This window comes from Miniopterus natalensis, chromosome 17 (genome assembly GCF_054644295.1).
Source record: "Miniopterus natalensis isolate mMinNat1 chromosome 17, mMinNat1.hap1, whole genome shotgun sequence".
NCBI lineage: Eukaryota > Metazoa > Chordata > Mammalia > Chiroptera > Miniopteridae > Miniopterus > Miniopterus natalensis.
Window position 1 is genome coordinate 14,389,703 of NC_142097.1, and position 20,922 is coordinate 14,410,624.

General features: G+C 57.5%; 2 protein-coding genes across 4 annotated transcripts; both read right to left on the reverse strand.

Annotated features, from left to right (window-relative positions):
* Positions 1–889: 889 nt before the first annotated feature.
* Positions 890–7,437, reverse strand: SERPINF2 (serpin family F member 2). The gene is made up of 10 exons (XM_016211164.2): positions 7,302–7,437; positions 6,617–6,683; positions 6,432–6,470; positions 6,265–6,327; positions 5,793–5,994; positions 5,178–5,321; positions 4,828–5,031; positions 4,208–4,350; positions 1,929–2,133; positions 890–1,302 (listed from the first exon to the last, which is right to left on the reverse strand). Exons 2-10 carry the CDS (start codon positions 6,677–6,679, stop codon positions 890–892), a joined length of 1,476 nt encoding a protein of 491 aa, XP_016066650.2. The 5' UTR covers positions 6,680–6,683; positions 7,302–7,437.
* A 1,319-nt stretch (positions 7,438–8,756) lies between these two features.
* WDR81 (WD repeat domain 81) lies at positions 8,757–19,816 on the reverse strand. 3 transcript variants are annotated; one of them, XM_016211124.2, is made up of 10 exons: positions 15,993–19,815; positions 15,166–15,273; positions 14,704–14,894; positions 14,396–14,586; positions 13,969–14,134; positions 13,733–13,892; positions 12,302–12,991; positions 11,566–11,711; positions 11,094–11,273; positions 8,757–10,022 (listed from the first exon to the last, which is right to left on the reverse strand). In XM_016211124.2, the coding sequence occupies exons 1-10, from the start codon at positions 19,651–19,653 to the stop codon at positions 9,702–9,704; spliced, it is 5,814 nt and encodes a 1,937-aa protein (XP_016066610.2). In that variant the 5' UTR covers positions 19,654–19,815; the 3' UTR covers positions 8,757–9,701. The 3 variants fall into 3 exon arrangements, with proteins under 3 accessions (XP_016066610.2, XP_016066611.2, XP_016066612.2); XM_016211125.2 differs by lacking the exons at positions 8,757–10,022; positions 11,094–11,273 and having other exon boundaries at positions 11,583–11,711; positions 12,288–12,991; positions 15,993–19,816; XM_016211126.2 differs by lacking the exons at positions 8,757–10,022; positions 11,094–11,273; positions 11,566–11,711 and having other exon boundaries at positions 12,586–12,991; positions 13,788–13,892.
* Between the last annotated feature and the right edge of the window lie 1,106 nt (positions 19,817–20,922).

Below are 20,922 nucleotides of genomic sequence, written 5' to 3' on the forward strand. Positions count from 1 at the left end.
CGCAGGCTGCGAGCAGGCCAGGCTGGCGTGGAGGTGGCCCTGGAAGGCACTGGAGAGGTCAGAGGGGACTGCACGGCGGCGAAGGGCTGGCGAGTGGCCAGAGACCAAACGTGGCACAGGAAGGGCTGGTGTTCCTGGGGCCCTGCCTGATTCTTGTCCAGTCTGCTCTGTGGCCCCCTCCCCACCTTCCTCCAGTCCCCTTGCTCCCATCCATGCCCAGAACAGTGACATCAAAGCAGCCCATTCATTCTTTATTCAGGTAGCATAAAAATCACTACAAAACTTTACAAAAGAGCCTTTAGGAACTAATGCCACCCCCCTCAGCCCCTGAGACCCCAGGCAGAGGAGGAAGAGGAGAGAGGAAGGAAAGGGAGTCCTGGCAGTGTTGGCATCACTAAGGACCAGTGAGAGGGAGACTGAGGCGACAGGGCACGGGGGTGGGGTGGAGGCTGGTGGGGCGCTGGGCAGGTGACGGCAGGGGCAACGGCGGGATGCTCGACCTCCACCCGCAGAGCAGGCCAAGGCCGACCCACAGGTCTAACCCCAGGACAGTGCTCTGCCCCCGAGCCACCCTCAGGGCTATCGCTCCTCTCCCCAGCCGGAGCATCCAACCCCTCCTGCTCCGCCATCTGGTAAACAAATGTGGATGTACGCCAGCCAACTTAAGGAATAACCCACCTACCTTGCTGACAAAAGTGGGTCCACAGCTGCCCCTCTTCCCCGCCCCGCCCCACTCCAAACTCCCCAAGAGGAGATGGAAAGAATGGCTCCTCTCCTCCCCTGGACTGCACGCCCAGGCCCCCACCCCCATCCCACAAAGTGTTTGGAAAGTCACATGAACTGAGAGGCTGGTCCAGGCAGGGACTCAGGATGCTGGAGCCCGCAGCCCTCACTTGGGGCTGCTAGGTTGGAGGTCATCCTCCTCTGAGAGGGGCGCCAGTTTCAAGTCCGGGCCGAAGGGCTTGTCCCCGCGGGGGAAGGCTTTCAGGCCCTGGAGGAAGTCCCTGTTGTCAGGGGAATCCTGCTGCTCCTTGTGCTCCCGCTGGGCACCAGGGTTGGGGTTTCTCACGCTGCCCACAAACAGGGGCAGGTTCGTGGTGTCTTCCACGATGAAGAAGAGGAAGGGACGGTTGACGCTGAAGGTGGAGAGGGACATGCGGGACATGGCAGAGCTGGTTGCAGCGGCCGCCTCCACGCCGGCCTCGCTGAGCTCCAAAGTGGACTGATGCTGTACGCTGGACACCACCAAGCTCTGGTCAGAGATCCCACGCAGGTCTGGGGCCTGAAACAGCTCCTGCAGGCCTGCCCGGGGCGAGAGATGGCTGGTCAGAGCTGCCTTCTCTCCACAGGCGGCCTGTACTTGCCTGGGAGGGTGTCTGGCATCCTGGCAAGGAAACACCTTGAACCCACAGATCCCTGGTTAACTCCCACCTAACCTTCAACTCTCAGCTTAAAGGTTACTTCCTCCAGGAAGCCTTCCCTGTGCCCCTGCTCCAAAGCCCAGACAGGTGCCTTTTCAATGTTCTCCTGGGTGAACTGGAGAGAAGCCCTCTGCCTTACCACTTATGCTGAATTGTAAATACTGATTCCTCATCTGCCCACTCTGTTAGACTGAGCTCTTTGTACACGGAGGGCTCCCAGTGCCTGCACAATGCCCCCTGCAGGAGAGCCAGTGAGGCTCACATACCATCCCAGGCTTTCCACCCGGGATTCTTTGCAATACTGACTTGCGCAGAGCAGGTCCTCATGGCCTGGACCGCCCAGTGTACCCTAGGCCAGACAGTCCAGGGACTCACATCAAATCCTCTCACCTCCTTAAGCCTCATAAAAAGGAAGGACACAGGCTAACTTTGTCTCAGACCCACTGCCAGCTGGGGCTTCCTCCTCACCCACCTTGCCCTAGGTGGCTGTCCCATGCCCCTCCTTACCCAGCTGGCTGAGGGTGGCCACGAGGTCCAGATGATATTTCAGGTGCAGCTTAGGCAGCTGGACCTTGGTAGGTCTCTCCCAAAGCAAGGGCTGATGCAGGATGTCCCAGCTCAGGTTGGCCAGCACGTGGGACACATTCCACTCAAAGTAGGTGGGCACAATGACCACAAAGCTCATGTTGTTCTTAAAGGGGAAATGAGCCACCTACAGACAGAGGAAGGAGACAGCATGAGGGCCAGAAAGCATCCAGACCTAGGTGGGTCTGGGCCAGCGTGTGCTTCCGAGACCAACGGACCGGGGATCCGGCCCACGCTTCTCAGGTATGAGCTCAGCTCCCCAGAGCCTCCAGCCCCTCACCTGTGAAGTGGAGTAACACTACCTGCCCACACTGCAGGCTGATGTGTGATAACGCTTTTAAAGCTCCTAGCAGAATGTCTGCACATTACCTGCGCTTAATAAATGGTGTCTGTCTGGGTCTTCATCTGCTACTACCTGCTAGCCCTGTGACATGGGGTGAAGAACCTCCTGTGTTCCCCTCTCAGTTTCTCCGTGTATACAGTGGACTTGGGTTGCTGCTTTTCAAACTGCCCTAGGTTCTGCAGAGCAGCTGCTGCAAAGGGTGGTACTCTCTCCGCCTCTCTCACCTTCAGTGGTGACTTTGCCCAGTCCTGTGACTTGGGGTAAGATTTTCATGTGCAAGGGATTTCACGGCTAAAGAAATATGAAAACCATTGGGATTGATGGTCTCTTGCAGCTTTGACTCCTGAGGCTCTCAGCAGGCCCAGACAGCAGGAGCCCAAGGGGTGGGAGGAATACCAGCATCTGGCTGCCTAGCCCTGCCTGCAGAGTGCCTGAGGACAGGAAGGCCGGGGAGGACAAGAGTGGAGACAAAGGGAGAAGGAAGAGGGGCCAGGACAGCGCCTGGAGGGAAGGGGCAATAGGAAGGAAGCTGGTGGGGTGGTAAACCAGACCGTCCTCCTTTCAGGCTGAACTGGAGAGAAGCTGCCCCCTCAGGAGGGCTGCAGAAGCAGATGTGGTCTGTGACATGCTGCCCTTGTGAAACCATGCGACACTACCATCTCAGCCACAGGCACCAGCTCTTCTGGCCCAGGGATCAGTGCCTAAGCCCAGGGGACCACATTTAGACTAGAAGCAAAGGAGTCCACACCTGAGATAGCTCAGCATAGCTCTATCCAGTCAGAATGTTCTATCAGGATGCTGACAGATCCATCCCAAGCAGAGCCTCCCTTCTAAGAAACACAGTGTGAGAGCTCAGGTCGCATCTCCCAGGCTTGAGGGTGCGAAGGCCCTGAGTGGCTCCATGGCTGCTGAGGTCCATGTAATACCCAGAGATCACCTAGGTCTCACCTCAATGCCCCTCCTCAAAAAATGCTCCCTGACCGGCCCTGGCTGGTTTGGCTCAGTGGTTAGAGTGTCGGCCTGCGGACTAAAAGGTCCCAGGTTCTATTCCAGCCAAGGGCATGTACCTCAGTTGCAGGCTCAATCCCCAGCCTTGGTCAGGGCAAGTGCAAGAGGAGCCAGTCGATGTGTTTCTTTTACATTGATGTTTCTCTCCCCTTCCCCCCTCTCTCTCCATTCTGCTCTCTCTGAAAAGCAATGGAAAAAATATCCTCAGGTGAGGATTTTAAAAAAAAAGCTCCCTTAACACCTATTTCTAAAATACCTTCCCCAGCCCTGGCCTGGTCGCTCAATTGGTTAGAGCATCATCTGGACAGGCCGAGGTTTCAGGTTTGACCTCCAGTCAGGGCACATACAAGAACCAACCAATGACTGCATAAATAAATAGAACAAATTGATGTTTCTCTCTCTCTCCCCCCCCCTCTCAAAATAAAATAAAATAAAATACCATCCCCAGTCACTAATAGATCACCTTAAAATTTTTTTTCCCTTCATAGCACTTATCACTAAACAAAATTATCCTGTTAACGTTCGCATGCTTGTGTACAGCATGTCTTCCCACCGGAGAACTGGGATCTGGACTCCCCTTGTGTTCCACTAAACCCCCAGTGCCCAGAACAGTATCTGGCACAGAGCAAATACTCAATATTGTTTTGTTGAATGAATGAACCTCGAAGAGCCTGGAGCCTCAGTCCCCCTGGGTGGGGGCATAGTGAGGCGTTTCATAGCCATGTGCCCCAGGGACATGGCTACAAGGAAGATGAGGGCGCACCTCCCCACCCCTGTGCCTGCTCTGTAGCCTGTCTACTCCCTCCCCACCTCCCAGCACCCAGGCCCAGCCTGGGCAGTCAAGGGTAACCTGTATCTCAGGCTGCTCCAGCAAGGTCCAGCGCAGAGGATACATGCGGGCTTGCATCATGTCCACGGGCACAGTGAACTGCTCGTCCAGGTGGAAAGTTCTTGTCTGGGTGAGGCTTGGGTCGAACTTGCTCTTCCAGAAACCTGCATCCAGCAGAGGGCAGGGGCCACATAGACTGGGAATAGGGTGGGTTCTAGACCACCAGCCTCTTCTTCATCCCACCAGAACCCATTCGAGGGACAAAAGGAGGGGGCCGAGACCCGAGAGGGTGCTGTGCCAGTTGATACGCAGTTGATCTGAGCTCTCTTTTCTGTAGAGTTTTGAAAATCTTGGCGTGCGTTTTCCCCATGCCCTGACCTGCTCCCGGGAACCTCCCCCTGGGTCTTTTCAGACTCGGTTTCCTCCTAAGGTACTCTCCACAACAGCCCCATCCAGTTCCTGGGTTCCCTCCCTGCCACACCATTACCTGTCTCCTACCCTCTCCCAAGCCACAACCCAGTGAGCTCCCTGCCCCTGGCTCAGCCCTGAGGAGGGAGAGGGACAGCTGCACAGCCAGCTCAGCCTACAGGGCAGAGGTAGGGGCTGCCAGGGTGGGAGGCCTGAGAAGAGGAGGAGCGCACCCTGGAAATGGATGGCATTGAGGAGGAGCAGCACCGTGTCATCGGCCATCTCTGAGAGGAAATCCTCAATCTTCCCCTCCGTGGTTTCCTTCACCCATTTGTTGATGTTCGCCAAGTCATCCCCCTTCGTTCCCATCAGGTTCATGGGCTTTGCGCCAAAGAGAAGTTCTGATTGTTTCAGGAAGTCCTCTTTGATGGGAAATCCTACACAGAAGGGGCCACAAGTTGTTCCCAGGGTTCAGGCTCCACAGACAACAATGATCCAACTGGCTACCTGAGGCCCAGTTCATCTCCCTCACCCCGTCCACCCTGGGGCACTACCTAGGGCGTGCCCTTCCACCAGTGCCTACCTTTCTGCAGGTACATTCTGGCAGCCATTCGGAACGCCCCGGGGCCCAGGTCGCGGCAGAGGCGGCTCAGCAGGTGGGGGAGGCAGGGCCCTGAGTCCGCATGCAGCACCTGCTGCAGCCTCTGCAGCGTCTGGTTCTGAGCACCTGGGGGGGTCACACCAGCTGTGGCCCAGGCTGGGGTTCTTTCCCACCACCACTGCCCACCAGTCCCTCTTGATTACCCACGGTGAGCACGCCCCTGGGACCACACACTCTCCTCATGCCCGCTGAACTGGTCTGTGTGACAGGACTTCAAGTTCTACTTTCCTCTCTGCTGCTGACAGCCTGGGTGACCACACCTCATGAAAATTGTCAGCCCTTTCTGAACCTCAGTTTCCCACAATGAGACCCTCCAGTCCAAGGGAGATGTAGCTACCAAACTCTGGCCTAAAAGTCACCAGAAGCAGATCCCTGGGCCCAATCCCTGGGAACCTGATTCACAGAGACTTGAGGTGGGCCCAGGAATCTGCATTTTTACCAGATGTCCAAGTGACCCTGATGGAGGAGTAAGTCTGAAGTAGTGAGTTCCTACTGGCCTCCCAGCTCTGCTGGTTTGGACAGGTGCTGCCACGGTACCTAGTGCCAGGTGAGACAGTGCCAGGGCCACACTCAGAGGCGACAGGATGAGGTTGGGGCTGGTGGACCTTTGGGCCACCAGGGAGAATAGGTCTGTGGTGAAGGCCATCAGGGCCTTGGCCAGCCTGCGAGTCTGCTCCGGGGTTGGGGCCTCATTGCAGCCTTCTGGGGCCGTCTTCAGGGCAGTCGGGCCACCAGGCTCCTGCAGGGATATGTGGGGGGGTCAGTGGGGGCCAAGGGTCAACTCCCGGTTCTGTGATGATCTCCTTCCTAGCCCCTGTTCCCCGGGGGCATCAGGGCCTTGTCCCAATCCTGAGAGCTCTGGGGACTGGATGCCTGTATCTGATCCCTCTCACCCCCTCCCTTCGGTCCTCAGCCTCAAGGCCACGCCCCAGTTCCCTCACCCCTGCCTGCTGATTGGTCCCTCTCCCTCAGGCCCCGCCCACTCTTTCCCAGCCCCACCTGGTTGTACCTGGTTGCTCAACTTGAGGAAGGTAAGCGGGGACAGCTGCTCCTGGCCTGGCCCGATCATTACCTGAAGAAAGGAGGAAGCAAATGGACAGGGACCCTTCCCACAGGTCCCCCACCCTGCACGAGCCACAGGCGCCTTCCTTCCTGTCAAGCCCCTCTTCCCAGTACCTGCTGGTTCAAGGGCTCCACGGCACTCGCTGGAGAGAACTGTTGAAAAAGGGATGAGAAGAGGGGGAACCCTCTCAGAGCCAAACCCTCCTGCCACCCAGATCTCCTCTTCCCCCTCAGACCTCTGGCCTCTCAATACCCACCTCTCCCTTCCCCCCCAGACCCAGACCACTGCCCAGGCTCACCACTGAGCAGGGGCCTTGCAGGCAGGACAAGCTGAGCACCAGGAGCCCCCGGAGCAGCACCATGTTCCTGTGTGGGACAGGAAGACTTGGTTTCAACTCGTCCCCCCATACACACTGTCACCAATTATCTTACCGGCCACCTGAGGCCAAGCCACTATACCCACATGATCACTGGCTGGCAAAGTCCTGAGCTGTCACAGCTAAGGGGACAACGCCAGCTACAGCACACACCCCCAAAACACATTAGCATCAGCCCTCAGCTCTGAGGGGTGGGATTTCCCCCCCTGAACTGTTTCCCATCTTATGTTTCTGGGTGTTTCACATTTCATGCACTGAAAATGTTTGGACTCATAGGGGAAAGTATAATCAAAACAAAAAAGTCCTCATTATTCAAGGGCTGGCATTGTGAGTCAGACCTGGGTTTGAATCCAGACTGACTCTTGCCAGAGGACCTTGGACATCTCCCTTAACCCCTCTGGGCTTCTTATCTCGTAAAATGGTGGCACAAGACCCTACCTCCTCCTACGGGTATTGTGAGGACCAAAATAAGACAGTCTTTGTGAGCCCTGAGTACAATGCCTGGCACTTAGTAATGGCTGCCTGCAGCCTAGCCCAAGGCCCCTCTTCTGAGAACCCTGTCCTGTACTGGGGCTCCCTCCCCAGATCTCCCATCCATCTGACTCACCTTTTCTTACTGGTCTTGTCCAAAAGGGTGCACAGACTGATAAGGCCCTGAGGTCTCAGCAGGAGTGATGGGGTGGCCCCAAGAGCCCCCTTGTTGACCCAGCAGCAGAATCCAATGAATGACTCTGGCCAGAGCCACCTTTGGACTTTCGGGAAACACTCTGCCCCAAGCTGCCTCCGGGAAGTCAGGCTGGCAGGAGGGGATGGACAGGTCTAGATCTAGCCTGGGAGCACGTCTCATACACCCCACCCCCATCTCAGGACCAGCCCTTCTGGAGGATCCTTCTATCACCCCTGGCCCCACCCCCATCACACACAAGGGCCCTTGGCCAGGGTTCTGATCCCCAACCTGGACTTTTGAATCTTCCCGGCAAGAACAGATCTCCAGTTTTTCAAACCCCAGAGAGCCTTCCTCTGGATCCCCACCTTGGCCCCTCATCACCCCAGGAAGCTGGGAAACAACAGGCCTCCTGAATAAATTCAGCCCAGACTCCCTGAACCAAGTAGGCAGCTCCTACCTCTTCTCCTGCCCGAGGAGCAGGCCTTTACCACTCCTCTCGTACCTCTGTAGGCTCTTCTCTGCTGCACACGCTGTCCCTCTGGGACACTTGGGTGCTCCCCACACTCTGCCAGGTCTCCAGCCAGCCCAGCCAAGCCCTCCCCTCCTACCAGGACCTTTGCTCTCAGCCAACCCCTGTTCAGATTGCTTTCTCCTCTGGTAAATATTGACCTGCATATCCGATTAAACACTGATATTGGGGCCAGAAGCCCCTTTCCCACCAGTGCATCTAATCCTGAGACAGCTACCTGGAACCATATGGATTTGGGTTCCACCTGAGCCTGAAAAAAGGAGGTTCAGGAGATAGTAGAGGAGGCTGTCTTCACCTGGAGAGCAGGTCCAGAAATGATAGGGGCCTTCCAGAGACCCCATTAGGTGGGGGGGGGGGCTATCCCTGCTTTAGTCAGGCTCAGAGAGGCTATGTAACCTGCCTGAGGACACAGAGCTGAGCTCAGTTACATCCAGGTTCCCACTTCCAATGTCCTTTCCTCTCCCCCACACCTGCCTCCCATCTCAAGGGGAGGGAAGGGGAAGCTGTAGGAGCGTATGTAGGGAACCCAGGATAGGATGCCCATACCAACCCTTACACGTCCAGGATCCTGGTTGGCTGCCTCAGCCTTGTCCAGGAGGCAGGGAGTGGGAAGAGCTGCTGAGGGATGCAGGCTGTCTCAGCATCCTACCTCACTAGGAGCAATGCCTCCTTACCCAAGGGTGAAGCTTCTGGAACCTGGAGTGGGGCCGCACGAGCCAGAAGCCCTGCCCCCTGTGCTGCCTGAACAAGATCAGGCTGCCTCCCCACCTCCTGCCCTACTCCTCACTCTCTCCTCACTGCCCTGCAAACTGTGGGATCTCAACTTGCCCCCACCTGACATCACCATCAAGAAAACCCTCACTCAGTTCCATAGCTCTTCCAAAGGATTTATTGGTCATATTTACATCTATTGCAAGTAGTGAGGAGGCAGCAGAGGCCCAGTCCCAGACCTCATCTATGCTCCAGAATGTGAAGACCTGGGGACGCCAGGGTCTTCCTGTCCCCTGGAAGGACCTGAGATGCAGAGATGGAATTCTTCTTGCCCCTTCCCTCAGGGTCTTGGACCCCCACCCCACCCCCTTGCAGGGGTTCTGGGCTCAGGGGCTGCCTCCTCAGCTCAAGGCACATACACCGTGGTTAGGGGTAGGCAGGCAAGGCATGGGGTCACTCCTGGCAGGCACCAGCTGGCCCATTCCATCTTCCTTTCCCTGGTCCTGACCTCTTTCTTGTCTTACTGGTCCCACACTGGGCAGGGCCTGGCTGGGTGGACACTTAAACCCCAGCGCACGGCTCTTAACTCCTAGACCATGGCCAGCCCTCCTTAGAGGCTGGAGCCCAAGCACCATGGGGTCCTGAATGGAGCAGCTTCTCTGTCCTTGGGGGACAGGAGCAGAGAGCCCAGCAAGGGGGAATGAGAGTGCTTGGCTAGAGACTGGGTGAGCAGGGCCAGTCTCCCTTCTCCTTCCCGAGCTTCCCTGTCCCCATGTGGACCCATGGGAAGAGCTGGGGTGAAGAGGGGACAGTGATGCTTCCCCAGCTCCTTCTCTGGCTTCCTGCCCCCTGGAAGAGACCTGGAAGAGACCTAGGAGCAGCGTCTCCCCAAGTCATGAATGAGATCCCTGCTGACAGCCTTAGTAGCTCTGGGGATTCAGGAGCCCGGATTTCCACTCTGCCCTAGCTGACAGGCCATGTGGGTACATTGGGCATGGGGCCTGAGGCTTGCATGGAGGGGGCTGCTGGGGAAGCAAGAATGAGGGGTGAACTCCCTGGGGATGTCTGTCTCGCCAGGCCTGGCCAGCTTCCACAGCAGCCTATGCCAGGAGGCGGATGACCCCATTGTCTGAGCCCAGCAGGAGGTGCCGTTTGGTGGGCAGCAAGGCCAGGCTGGTGAGTGTGCCACGGAAGTTCTCAGAGCTGAGCTTGGTGGTGGCCTGGGAGGGCGGCTCAAGCAGGGAGCAGACACCGATCTTGTTGGCCACAGTGCCAGTGATCACCTCGCTGCCGTACAGGTCGAAGGTGTGGATAGGGTCAGACGCTGACTTGTAGTGGTGTGTGGGCTTCTGCTCCAGCTCCTTCCAGACAGTCAAGGAGTGGTCAGAGGAGGAGCTGACCAGGACGCTGCCCTCCACGGCCTGCTCAGGGAGAGGAGAGCCTCAGTAGGGCCTGGGCCCCCCGTGTGCCCACCAAGCCCCAGGGTCTTGCCATTTCCTCCCACAGTATCCCCCAGGAAGACGGTGTCCTGAGCAGTTGACAGGCTGCCATCCTCCCACATTATGTTAATGTTAGTTAATATGAATATATTACAGTGTCATTAACCTGGTCATCACTATAGTTTGACTACTTACTATGCTCAGGCATTGTGTTAGGCATGCTGCATTACCACATTTAATCTTTGTAACAACTCTAAGAGACAAATACTGTCATTGTTCCCATTTTACAGAGAAAAACTAAGGCTCAGGAAAGTTGTCATCCTACCAAGGTCACAGAGTGAGTGGAAGAGCCAGGATTAGCACCCAGGCTGACCCCCAGGGCCCTCCCGAAAAGTCAGGATTAGAAAGTCGGAATTTAGAGGTATCTGCTGCCCAGAGTCCCTTGGGGCCTGGAGGGAGCCCAGGCAGCCTGCCCCCAGCAGGGTTAGTGCATGTCCCCTGACCTGGCCTCCACTTAGGAAGGGGAGGGAATCACAGCTACCGGGAAAAATCCTCCCACAAGTAGCCCTGTGCCTCCCCTCCTGTGCTTTCCTGAGCAGTTCCCTGAGGTCTCTGATTGAGAATGGGTGGGGGTAATGATGGGGGGAGGATCCCCATGCCTGGTCTTCCCCTGCCCCCACCAGAGCAGCCAGCAGGGGGCATGGACTCTGCTCAGTGGCCTGGGGGGAGTAAACAGCCTCCCAGCTGAGCTTTATTTAACCTGAATTGGGTCACGGACAGGACCCGACCCCTGATCCTCCAAGCAAGACAAATATGGACAAGGGTTACTCATTAGAACATCTCCAGGGAGCAGCAGGGTCAGCTCGGCCCATAGTGCCCGCCCCCACGGCCTGCCTCCTGCCAAGGCCCTGCAGTGAAGCTGGCTCCTGAAGCTCCCTTATACCTGTCCTTGGGCAGATAACAGGATGATCAGCTTCAGCCTGTCCTGGGTGGGCCCTAACCAGAGGTGGGGACCCGGAGCAGTGAGGTAGGGAAGGGGCCCTGGTCTGTCACCTTGATCTGCAGGATGTCCCCTTCGTGGGCAGGCCAGCCACGTAGAACCAAGCCCGTACGGGTGTCCAGGAGCACCATGAAGCCCGAGGAGAAGCCGGCTACAACACTGCGGCCACTGGGACTAACAGCCAGGGAGCGGACAAGCCCAGGGTTCAGCCCGCCACCCAGGCGGAACTCATGCTGCAGGCGGAGGAAGACAAGCTGAGGTGCCACTGCCTGCTCCAACCCCCTCTCCCTGAGGTCCTGCTCACCACCCAAGCCCACACAGCTGGAAGGCCTGAGCCTCTGTCTCCCAGTCAAGGGGAGAGCTCCCCACATCACAGGCCACAGTCCCACCCCACCCCACCCCAGGGTTTGCTGCTGCTGGTGATCCATCTCCAAAGAGAAACTATGCCCTGGCCTCTCTCTTTGGGATCTCCCCGTGTTGCCAGAAGACACCTGGGCCAGGGCTCAGGGAATGGAGACCCCTGACCTGCAGGCCAGGCTTCCTGCAGTCCACAAAGCGCAGGGTCGAGTCAGAGCTGGCCATGGTGATGCTGCTGTAGGGAGCAGGCATGACAGCCACTGCGGTCAGGGGTACCCGGCTGTCCGATGGCTCCACTGTGCGAAGGGTCTTCCCTGGAAAGGAAAGGTGAAGCTGATGGAAGAGCCCCAATTCTTCCTATCCCCCTGACCCACCCTATACCTGCCTCCCATATCCCAGGGATCTCAGAAAATGTTATGTTTCCTGACCCTCCTACCTTCCTGCTTTCATGGCCAGACTAGACTCTTATCCCCAAAGCAGCCTCCTTTCTTCACACAGCACCCCCTGATTGAATGCTACCTCCCTCAGTCTACCTCTTTTATTTCTCCCTACAATGAGAGCCAAAAAATAATGGAGCAGCCACTTACCAAACATGTACTAATGCTACATTTTAAGCCAAACCCCTGCATTAAAGCTAAACCAGTTGTTCTGATTCCCATTTCACAGATGGAAAAACTGATGCTTCCAGCAGTGAAATGACTTGCTCAAGGTCACTCAGCAAGTAAGTGGTCAGGGCTGATTCAAACTAATGGGTTCTCCTAACTACTCCTCTGTGTGGCTTCATTGGGTCACCCAAAACCACACACCATTACATCCCAACTACCCACCCTTGGGACCCATTCCCGGAGGCCTAGCAGGGGACAGGGTGGCAGCAACAGAACAGGCCTCACCTGGGCCCGCTCACCTGTGAAGGGGTCCCAGACGTGTACCGCCCCATCACAGCTAACCACACACTGTGGGGCCTCAAGCTGGCCCACAAAAAAGACACTCTTGCGGTGCTGGGCATAGATGAAGCGTGGGGCTGTCTCACTGGTGCCATCCCCATAGTTGTAGAGTGGCCACAGGCGCACAGTGCGGTCCTTGCTGCCACTCAGGAAGAAGTCCTCACTGCTCAGAGGTGCCACACATTTGACAGCCCCTGAGTGGCCTGGGAAGCTCTGCAGGCGGATCTGGTGGAAGTGAAAGTGGGCATCCTGCTGGCTCACGCCAATCTCGTACTGCCAGTATGCCAGCCAGTTCCCGCTCAGCCCATGGGCACTCCGTGGCAGCTCCCGCTTCAGCGCATTTTCTTCGCTTTCACTGCCGATGCCTCCAGTGCCCATCCCAGAGATAGGGCCCAGGGGGCCGGGGCTCTCGGGCTGAGAGTCATCAGGGATTTGGATGCGGTTCCCAACGAGGACACTCCCAAAGGTCCCTGAGTGGCCATCATCCTGGGGGCAGCCCCCACCCTGGGGGTCCGACTCAAGGCCAGAGCTGGGCACAGTGGGCTCCACACTGGCAGGACTGCGACTACTCGGGCTGATGCTCTCCAAATACAGCCCTGCCAGCTCCCCCACCAGCTCGTGGTTAGGAATGATTTTCTGGATGATGTCACCTGGATGAAAGTGGAAGTGGTCCTAAGATTAGAGAAGACAACAGGTGGCTGCCACCACCCACCCAAGGGCTTGGGAACCACAGAAGACAGGGCAGGTACTGGCTGTGCAACTCTTGAACAAGTAACTCTTCACTTCTGAACCTGTTTGCTCCCCAGGAAAATGTATGTGGATTCATTTGTTCACTATGTACAAGGGAGCTTCTTCTATATGTGCTGGGCACCATGGTGGGCATCAGATATAGGAGAGTGAACAAGACAGGTCATGCTCTCCCTCCCAGAGCTTAGATTTTAATGGAGGGATGACAACTTATCTGACCACAAGGCTGTGCATCCTGTTCAGGGCAATGACACCTGTCAGCACTCAGCACAGTGTCTGGCCCGTACCTTGCGGGAACCTACGTAAACAGTGGGCTGCTCATTCCTCTGACAGCTCCTAGAGACGTCAAGATGTCGGCCTGACTCCCCATCTTTCCCAGGGAGATGCTAAGCCACTCCTGTACCTCCTTGCTGGCTAATGCTCAGTCCCTGTTATTATATCACATTGGGACTCAAGGCCTGAGGCCAAATTCCTTTTATCTGAGCCAGAAAACTGTGCTTAACACCCACTACTGACTCTGAAGACATCCACTACTGACTCTGAGGACACCCACTACTGACTCTGAGGGCAGGGGGCGCATGGGGCCCTCCCAGGAGAAAAGACAGAGCCACAGAGGCTGTGTGAGGAAAGGGGAAGGGCAGTACCCAACAGGCAGGAGAAGGGCACGTAGATTGTATATGCCATCTCCAAGGTGAACACCTTCTGCAGTTCATCCAGCAGGGCGGGGTCCACCAGTCGTTGCTGCCCATCAGAGAAGGCCACCTCTGGCAGCTGGCCCTCACTGTGGCCCACAGGATCCAGATCCTGGAAGAAGGAAGCCCAGGGTCAGCTGAGTCCAAAGCCCCTGCCCAGCCCACCCCAGCCAGGTAGGTCTATCCACCTGGTGCTGCAGCTCATGCAGCTGCGAGAAGACTTGAAAGAAGGTGGCCACAGGCTCACTCAGGTGCTGCTGGACCATCTCCTGTCCGATGCGCAGGCAGATGAGCGCAATGAGGCTGATGGTTTTCATACACAGGACAGTCCGGGCCTGGGCTCCACTTGGGAACCTGGAAAGAGCTTATAAGTTCCAGCCCCCCATACTGTGGAACTTGCCCAGAATCTATCAAAAGCTGTAAGTGAAAGGTGCTACAAGACCAACTGGTCCAAACCAGATGAGGAAACTGAGGCACAGAAAAAAGGTGTGACTTGCTCAGGGTCACAGAGCAGGGATCAGAACAAGGACACCCAGCCCCCAAGCTTCCCAGCCCCCACCCTCCATAGCCCCCTCAGCTGAGCTGCTCCCCCCACAGGACGGGGCAGGGGCGTACCCTGTGACAAGGGAAGTAAGGAAGCTGAGCACAGGCAGCAAGACCTCGTGGCTGATACGAGGCAGGATGTCCATGAGGGTGGTGTCTGAGAGGTACACAATGATCTTCTGGGTCAGAGTCACTGCTGCCAGCAGCCCGGCCTCCTTACGGCTGTTCAGTCGACTGGGGCTTGAGGTGCTGCCTGGGGCCACCTAGGACCATAGAGTCGATGAGGGCCAGGCGGCCTCACAGGCCGCCTGGAACCTCCAGGGAACCCAAGTCGGCCCTCCGGCTCCTCCCGCCCACAGCCTGCCAAATCAGGCACTGACCAGGTAGCTGATGTAGGGCAGGTACTGGTAGGTGAGGACGGGCTCCCCGTACAGATGGGCGATGTGGAGGAGGCAGCTGAGCACGGGCCCCGACACTATATCGCCCAGGACTGGTCTCTTCTGGTAGATGTTGCCGGCACTCAGCGGGGGACTCTCACCACTGCTCACTGTGAACTGCTGCCGAGTGGACCCTGCCAAGGAAGGGCCAGAAGCCTTGAGTGCTACCGGAGGGCAGGAGGGCAGTCAGCCTTCCAGGGTCTATGGTAGCCACACCCTCTCACCCCAGCCTGGGGTCTGCCCCGTGACCTATCTAAGGAAGAAATGAGCTTACAGACTGGGACCCAGGCCCTGGCCAGGAAGTGCTTGCTCTGCAGTGGGAGTGGGAAGGACCCTTAGAGGGGGCTGAAGATTCGCAGAGGGTCTGGGAGAAGTTTCATCTCCAGCACTTGCCACAGGCCTTACCAACGTAACAGGATGTCAGCAGGCGGAGCAGGTTACGGGCCACGTGGCGGGAGGCCACAGTTGGGCCAAGCTTGGCGGACAGCCAGCGGACCATCTTGCAGGCAGTATCTGCAGGGGAGAAGCAGGCCCTGAGCTCATCAGATAGTGGTGACTCACCACTCCTCCCACTCCACCCCATGATACCCCACCTAGCCAACTCCGGCTACAACCTGGGCCTGGTCGCCCCACACCATCACCACAGTGCAGAGGTGGCCTGCGGGACTCTGGCTTTGGGGCTGCTCCAGGTGACCCTTTCATTGAATCTTCTCCAGCTCACAAATGAAGCCCTGGCTGCACCCTGGCTACCTCCCTGTCTGGCCTCTGCTCCCTCCTCTTCCCTTCACTCTCTCAGTCTCAGCATGCTGGCCTTTCACTAATTCTTTAATGGAACCACGACAGCCTCTGAGCTTTGCACATGCTATTCCCTCTGCATGGAATGCTCTTCCCACTGCAGACCCTGATATTTTTGCCTCGCTACCTCCTACTCATTGAACCTCAACTAGCCCTACTTTCAGAAAGTCTTCTCTGACACCTGAAAATTAGACCTAAGCCCCATTTAATATTTCCTTGTAGCACCCAGCTGTGTTCTTTATAGCATTATGCTAACTTGCACTTACGGAATATTGTCTACAACATGGCATCTCTTCTGCTATATGTGATCTCCAGGCCCACATCTATGCTGTATATGGATCTACTCGATCCACTGCTTGGCACAGAGCAGATGCTCAGCAAATGTTGAGTGAAAACCAGATGACTGTTCGACCTACACCTCAGGCCCGAGTACTCACCAAGAAGGATCTTCTGTTCTTGGCCCTCCGACTGCTCGGTCAGCGGCTCCTCCTCTTCCTCCCCTTCTGCCTCCCCACCGCCAGCCACAATTGTGTCCATGGACATCACCGTGTTGGAGAGAGTGACCTCAGATGCTCCAGTCACTTCATCTTGCTCCCCTTCTTCCTCCCCCTCCTCCAACACTACACAGCCTTCCTCTTCCTCCTCTTCCTCCTCTGAGCCTTCGCTTTGCTTCAAGTCCTGACTGCTGTCACCTGACTTGAGGCTGCTCTTATCCATAGGGGCACCCCCTTCGTCTGCAGCCTGCTCCTCACCCAGGGAGGTCTCACTGGTGCTGCTCTTGTCACTTAGCTGACCCAGGCTCACAGCCTCAGCCTCCTGGGGCTGTGGGGACTCAGCCACATAGAGCCCCGCTTGGAAGTCATCTGTCTCAGAGAGGTCCGCCTGGTCATGGAAGCTGACGCCAGATGTATAATCTGGGAGCCCCAGACCCGAGGAAGCAGCAGGCTCCCCATCCATCGGAATCTCCTCCCCAAAGGCACAGGAGCTGGGCCTGGCCCCTGGGAGCCCACTTTCCTCATCGTCGGCAGCCCCTGCCAGGCCCTTGCTCTCCTCCTGGGAGGCCTCCACACCAGCCAGCACCTGCAGGACATGGGGCAGCAGGTGGACAAGAAACGCCTGCAGACCCAGCCGCACTATCAGCTGGACCACAAAGCAGTCAGTGTACAGATAGAAGCGGCCGTGGAGCCGGCAGGGGCTCTCGTAGGCACCAATGAGAGGCTTCAGTAGGTACTTATTAGCATTTTTGGGGCCCAGTGCTTTGGCAACAGGTTCAAACAGGTACCAGGCCGTATACACAGCCGTGTGCTCCTCAGACATGAGTGACAGCACAAAGGGCAGCAGGATCTCCAGGCCCTCAGGGGTGATGTCATTCAGCACTGCACCCAGTTGCTGCCACAGAGCAAAGACCAGCTCCCGCCCCTGAGCCTCGTCCTCCACGCGCCTTGCCTGGTACAGAAGGATGAACTTGTGCAGCGCCGGGAAGTATGGAGGGAAGGGAACCACAGAGCTGAAGGGGCTGAGGAGCTGGGCCGGGGAGGGTGGGGGCAGACCCTGGGAGACAGGCCTGTACTCAAACAGTGGGCCCATCTTGCCAGTCCGTGCCACCACGGGTCCTTTAGATCCACTCAGCTGCAAGAGCATGTCCAGCATGGGCTGCAGAGACACAGGGACCTCCTTGGGATGGCGTGTGCAGAGCCTCTGAACAGCCTCAAAGCGTACCGACAAAGGCGCATCAGGCTGCAGCGTTCGGATCCTAGTGGCAAACACCATCTCAGCCAATAGGACACCCAGCGCCTGCATGTCCCGATGGAAGAGGTCCCGCAGCTGCACAGGTGGCTGAACCTGGGGCTGCTCAGGCACCTCCAACCGGCCCCCTAGGCCTTTGGTCAGGAAGTTGCCTAGTTTCTCCAGCTCTTCCAGAGCTTGCACGGGATTGAAGCCCTCCGGAAGAAGAACCTTCCCTTCCTCACCTTCCCCAGGGTCTGTCCCAATAGCCTTGTTCCTGCGGCCTGATCGAGAGGCTGAGGCTACTGAAAAAGACAGGAGGCCTGGGGGGGCTTGACCGGAGGAGGAGGGGCCCAGCTGGTCACCTGCTTTCCCAGCAAGGGATATGGAATCCAGAGCTTCTGTGGCCTGCTCCAAGTCATCTTCACCTGCCACAGGCCTGTCTCTGGCCCAGCCAGCCTCACAGGCAGTGGCCTCCAGAACCACTCCATTTGTAAGCTGCCCTGGGAAGTCCTCCCGGCCTGTGCTCTCCTGGATGGTCTGGAACAACAGCCTAGGGATAAGCGGAGGCTCAGGGGCAAGGGAAGGAGCCCCAGCCAGGCGCTGGGGGTGTGGCTGATCAAAGAGCTGCACCACACCATAGTTGGTCAGGTGCGTGTGGGCATCCACCAGGTGCAGACACACATTCTTCTCCTTTACAGCTTCCTTGCCCTGGAGTTTGTAGCCAAAGGTGAGGTCGATCCAATGGTGCAGGTCCTGGGACACCTCACGGCTCTCCAGCAGCACCCGGTGGGCAGCCACAAACTCCTGGCTGGAGCCACACCAGGCAGGCACATCCAGGTCAGGCATGTCAGGGTGAATGGAGCAGAAGATAGAGGGATCAGTGTAAAATTCAGGGATACACTCGTCAGGTGTCCAGTTCTGCATGCGCTCCATGCTGGCAGGGTACTCATTGGGCTCCCATTGAGCCCGTACATGTCCACAAAGCACCGACCGGGGTGTGCGCCGAGCCTTGTATACATAGTATGTGATGTCAGAGAGCACATCTGAGATGTGATGAGGAACATGGGGTGGCTCCCCACCACCTGCACCACCTGCTACAAATGCCTGCCGCGTCATCTCATACGTGAAGTCCAGCTGCTTATCCCCCTTGTTGAGGCGGAACTTGGACTTGCGCAGGTCTCGGAAGCGCCCATGGGGTGTGGTGAAGTCCACCACCCAGGGCAATACTGGGTGGTAGTTGGGATCCCCCTGCCGCCGACCTGCCAATCGATTCAGCTGCATGAGGTAGTGGAAGTTGCTGATGCGGCCGTGGACCCAGTCTAACACAAGGCCCCTAAGTTCCTCCTGGCAGGTAGGACACTCAGGTCCCCCTCCTCCCTCCTCTCCACAATCAGTGCCTGCCTTGTCCCTTGCTACAGGGGTCTCCTCACTCTCATCCTCCTCAAGCCTCTCATAAGCACTCAGGTCCAACCGGAGCTCGCTGCAAAGTTTCTCATCCACAGCGACATGGTGCAAAGATAGGGCCCCACAGGCCAATCCCTGGCGGTGACAGGCATCCATAGCCCTCAGCACACGGAAGAGAATGAAGAGCACCTTGGCTTGGCTGTTGGTCAGCTTGGCAGGGCTGAAGGTGACCACATCATGCAGGGTGAACTGCACATAAGGGTGCACCACATATAGCATCTCCTGTGACTCCAGCAGGGCCTCAGCTCTCAAAAGACTGGGACAGGCCGGGCTGCCCCGAGGGCGACAGGGTCCATCTCTGGTATTTGGTGGGCACTGGGTAGTTTCACCCACTGGCAGGAAGGAGCAACCATAGACCCTCTGCAGAGCTTGTCTTACTGCATCCAGAGCAGGGACAGCTGAGGGGGCAGAGCTATGACTATAGGGCTGCCCATAAGTATGATATGCATGGCGCCATAGGTTGCGATAATTCTGGGCAGCCACATCCTGCATGAAGCGATTGAGGGTCTCAGGGCTGCAGGACCCCTCCTCAAAGGGCAGGCCGCCGCCCAGAGGGTAGGACAGCCTCCGTTTCCGCAGCCCGTGCACCTCTACTCGCGTCCAGCCTGGAGGCAGCCTCTGCACAGATCGCTGCAGGAGAGTCCTGACTTCCGCTTCGCTCAGGCCCTCGGCGCGGGGGCAGGGGCCCGGGGGCAGCCGGCGCTCGCGGAGGCTAGCGAGCCAGCGCGCGGGCACCAGGGCCACCACGTGGTTGCCCCCAGGGGCGGGAGCCAGCTGCCGGGCATCGATGTTCAGGTCCCTCTCCACGCTCAGGAGCAGCTCCTCCAAGTCAGGGCTTGGGGGCGGGGACCAGCCCTGGACCCCGGAGGTAAGAGGGACTTCCCGTCCCCTGCTCTCCAGGGCCATCCCCCCCCCCTCCAGGACGCCTGGGGGCAAAGCAGAGTAGGGGCCAGCCAAGGCCCTCCCCACGACAGCTTCCGGGGTGCCAGATCGGCCGGGCGGGGACGGACGAGGGGCAGGGGCTGGGGCGGAGGCGGCAAGGGTGGGCCGGGGACGGAGGAGAGGAGGGCGGGGGCACTCTTACCCCTCCGCAGGGTCCTGCGCTCTGGGCGCGGAAGGGAGGGCACTGAGTGGTGCCAGCACCGGGCTCCACCGTGACGGGTCAGCTGACGCGACTCACGTGATCGCCCGGCACCGAAACAACCGCACGTGGCTCAAAGGGGCGGGCGGGACTGCTCCTGCCCCGTCGCCCTCGGGCTGACGCTCTGCTCTGGGCTGGCGGCGGCGTCGCTTCCTCTCGAGCTGAAAGGGGCCCCATTCGGCCCCAACCGTGCAGAGGATGGCGATGCCGAACCGCCCACGAGGTTTGCCCTCCCCTCCCTGCTTCCTCCTGCACCCTCCAGAACGCAGATCTAAGGGAGGCTGTTCCCAGAGATCCCAGCCTCTAATTAGGGGACTGATCACCCCTCCCCATTTTACAGACAAGAAACCCGAGTCTGAGCTGGGACTTTTGACATCAAGTCCCTTCATTGCCTCCGTGCTGGCTTCCAAAAGGAGCTTTTAATTTTCCAAAACATGTCATCAGTAACATTCCATTTGGCCTCACAGCAGGTAGGGAGGACAGTTATTACTGTTTATATTTTACAGGTGATAACCAAGAGCCATGAAAGAGGTTTGTCCAAGTGGCAGAATGGAGACTTAGAAGCTGGTGCACAGACTTTCTGCCCTGCAGTCCTCTCTACTAGCAGCCCTCTTCCAGTCTTGTTTTGTTTTTTAATTCTGCGCGACCCGAGGGAGAGAAGTGGCCCCAGCCCAAAGGCCTGGAGTTCTTGGGAGGAAACGTTCCCCAAGACTTCCTGTTGAAGATCAGCTTCTGCGGTTTCAAAGAGCCTGCTGGCTGTGGCAGAGTTTGCAGATACCACAGTGGCTAGGGGTGGGGGTGGGGGGCTTGCAGCCCAAGATAGTGAGTGAAAACCAGATTCTGGCACCAAAACTACATGACTCCTTCAAGGGGTCTTGGTTCTCACTTGCAGAACAGATAGGCCGTTGTCTGCAGTGAAACCACTGGCTGTTTTTTGAGTCTCACTCCTAGAAGGAGAGTGTAATAGTTTGGTATAGAGGTGTAGAGGGTTTCATAAAGTCACTTAAGAAAAACGAAAGCCCAAATTAGAGAGG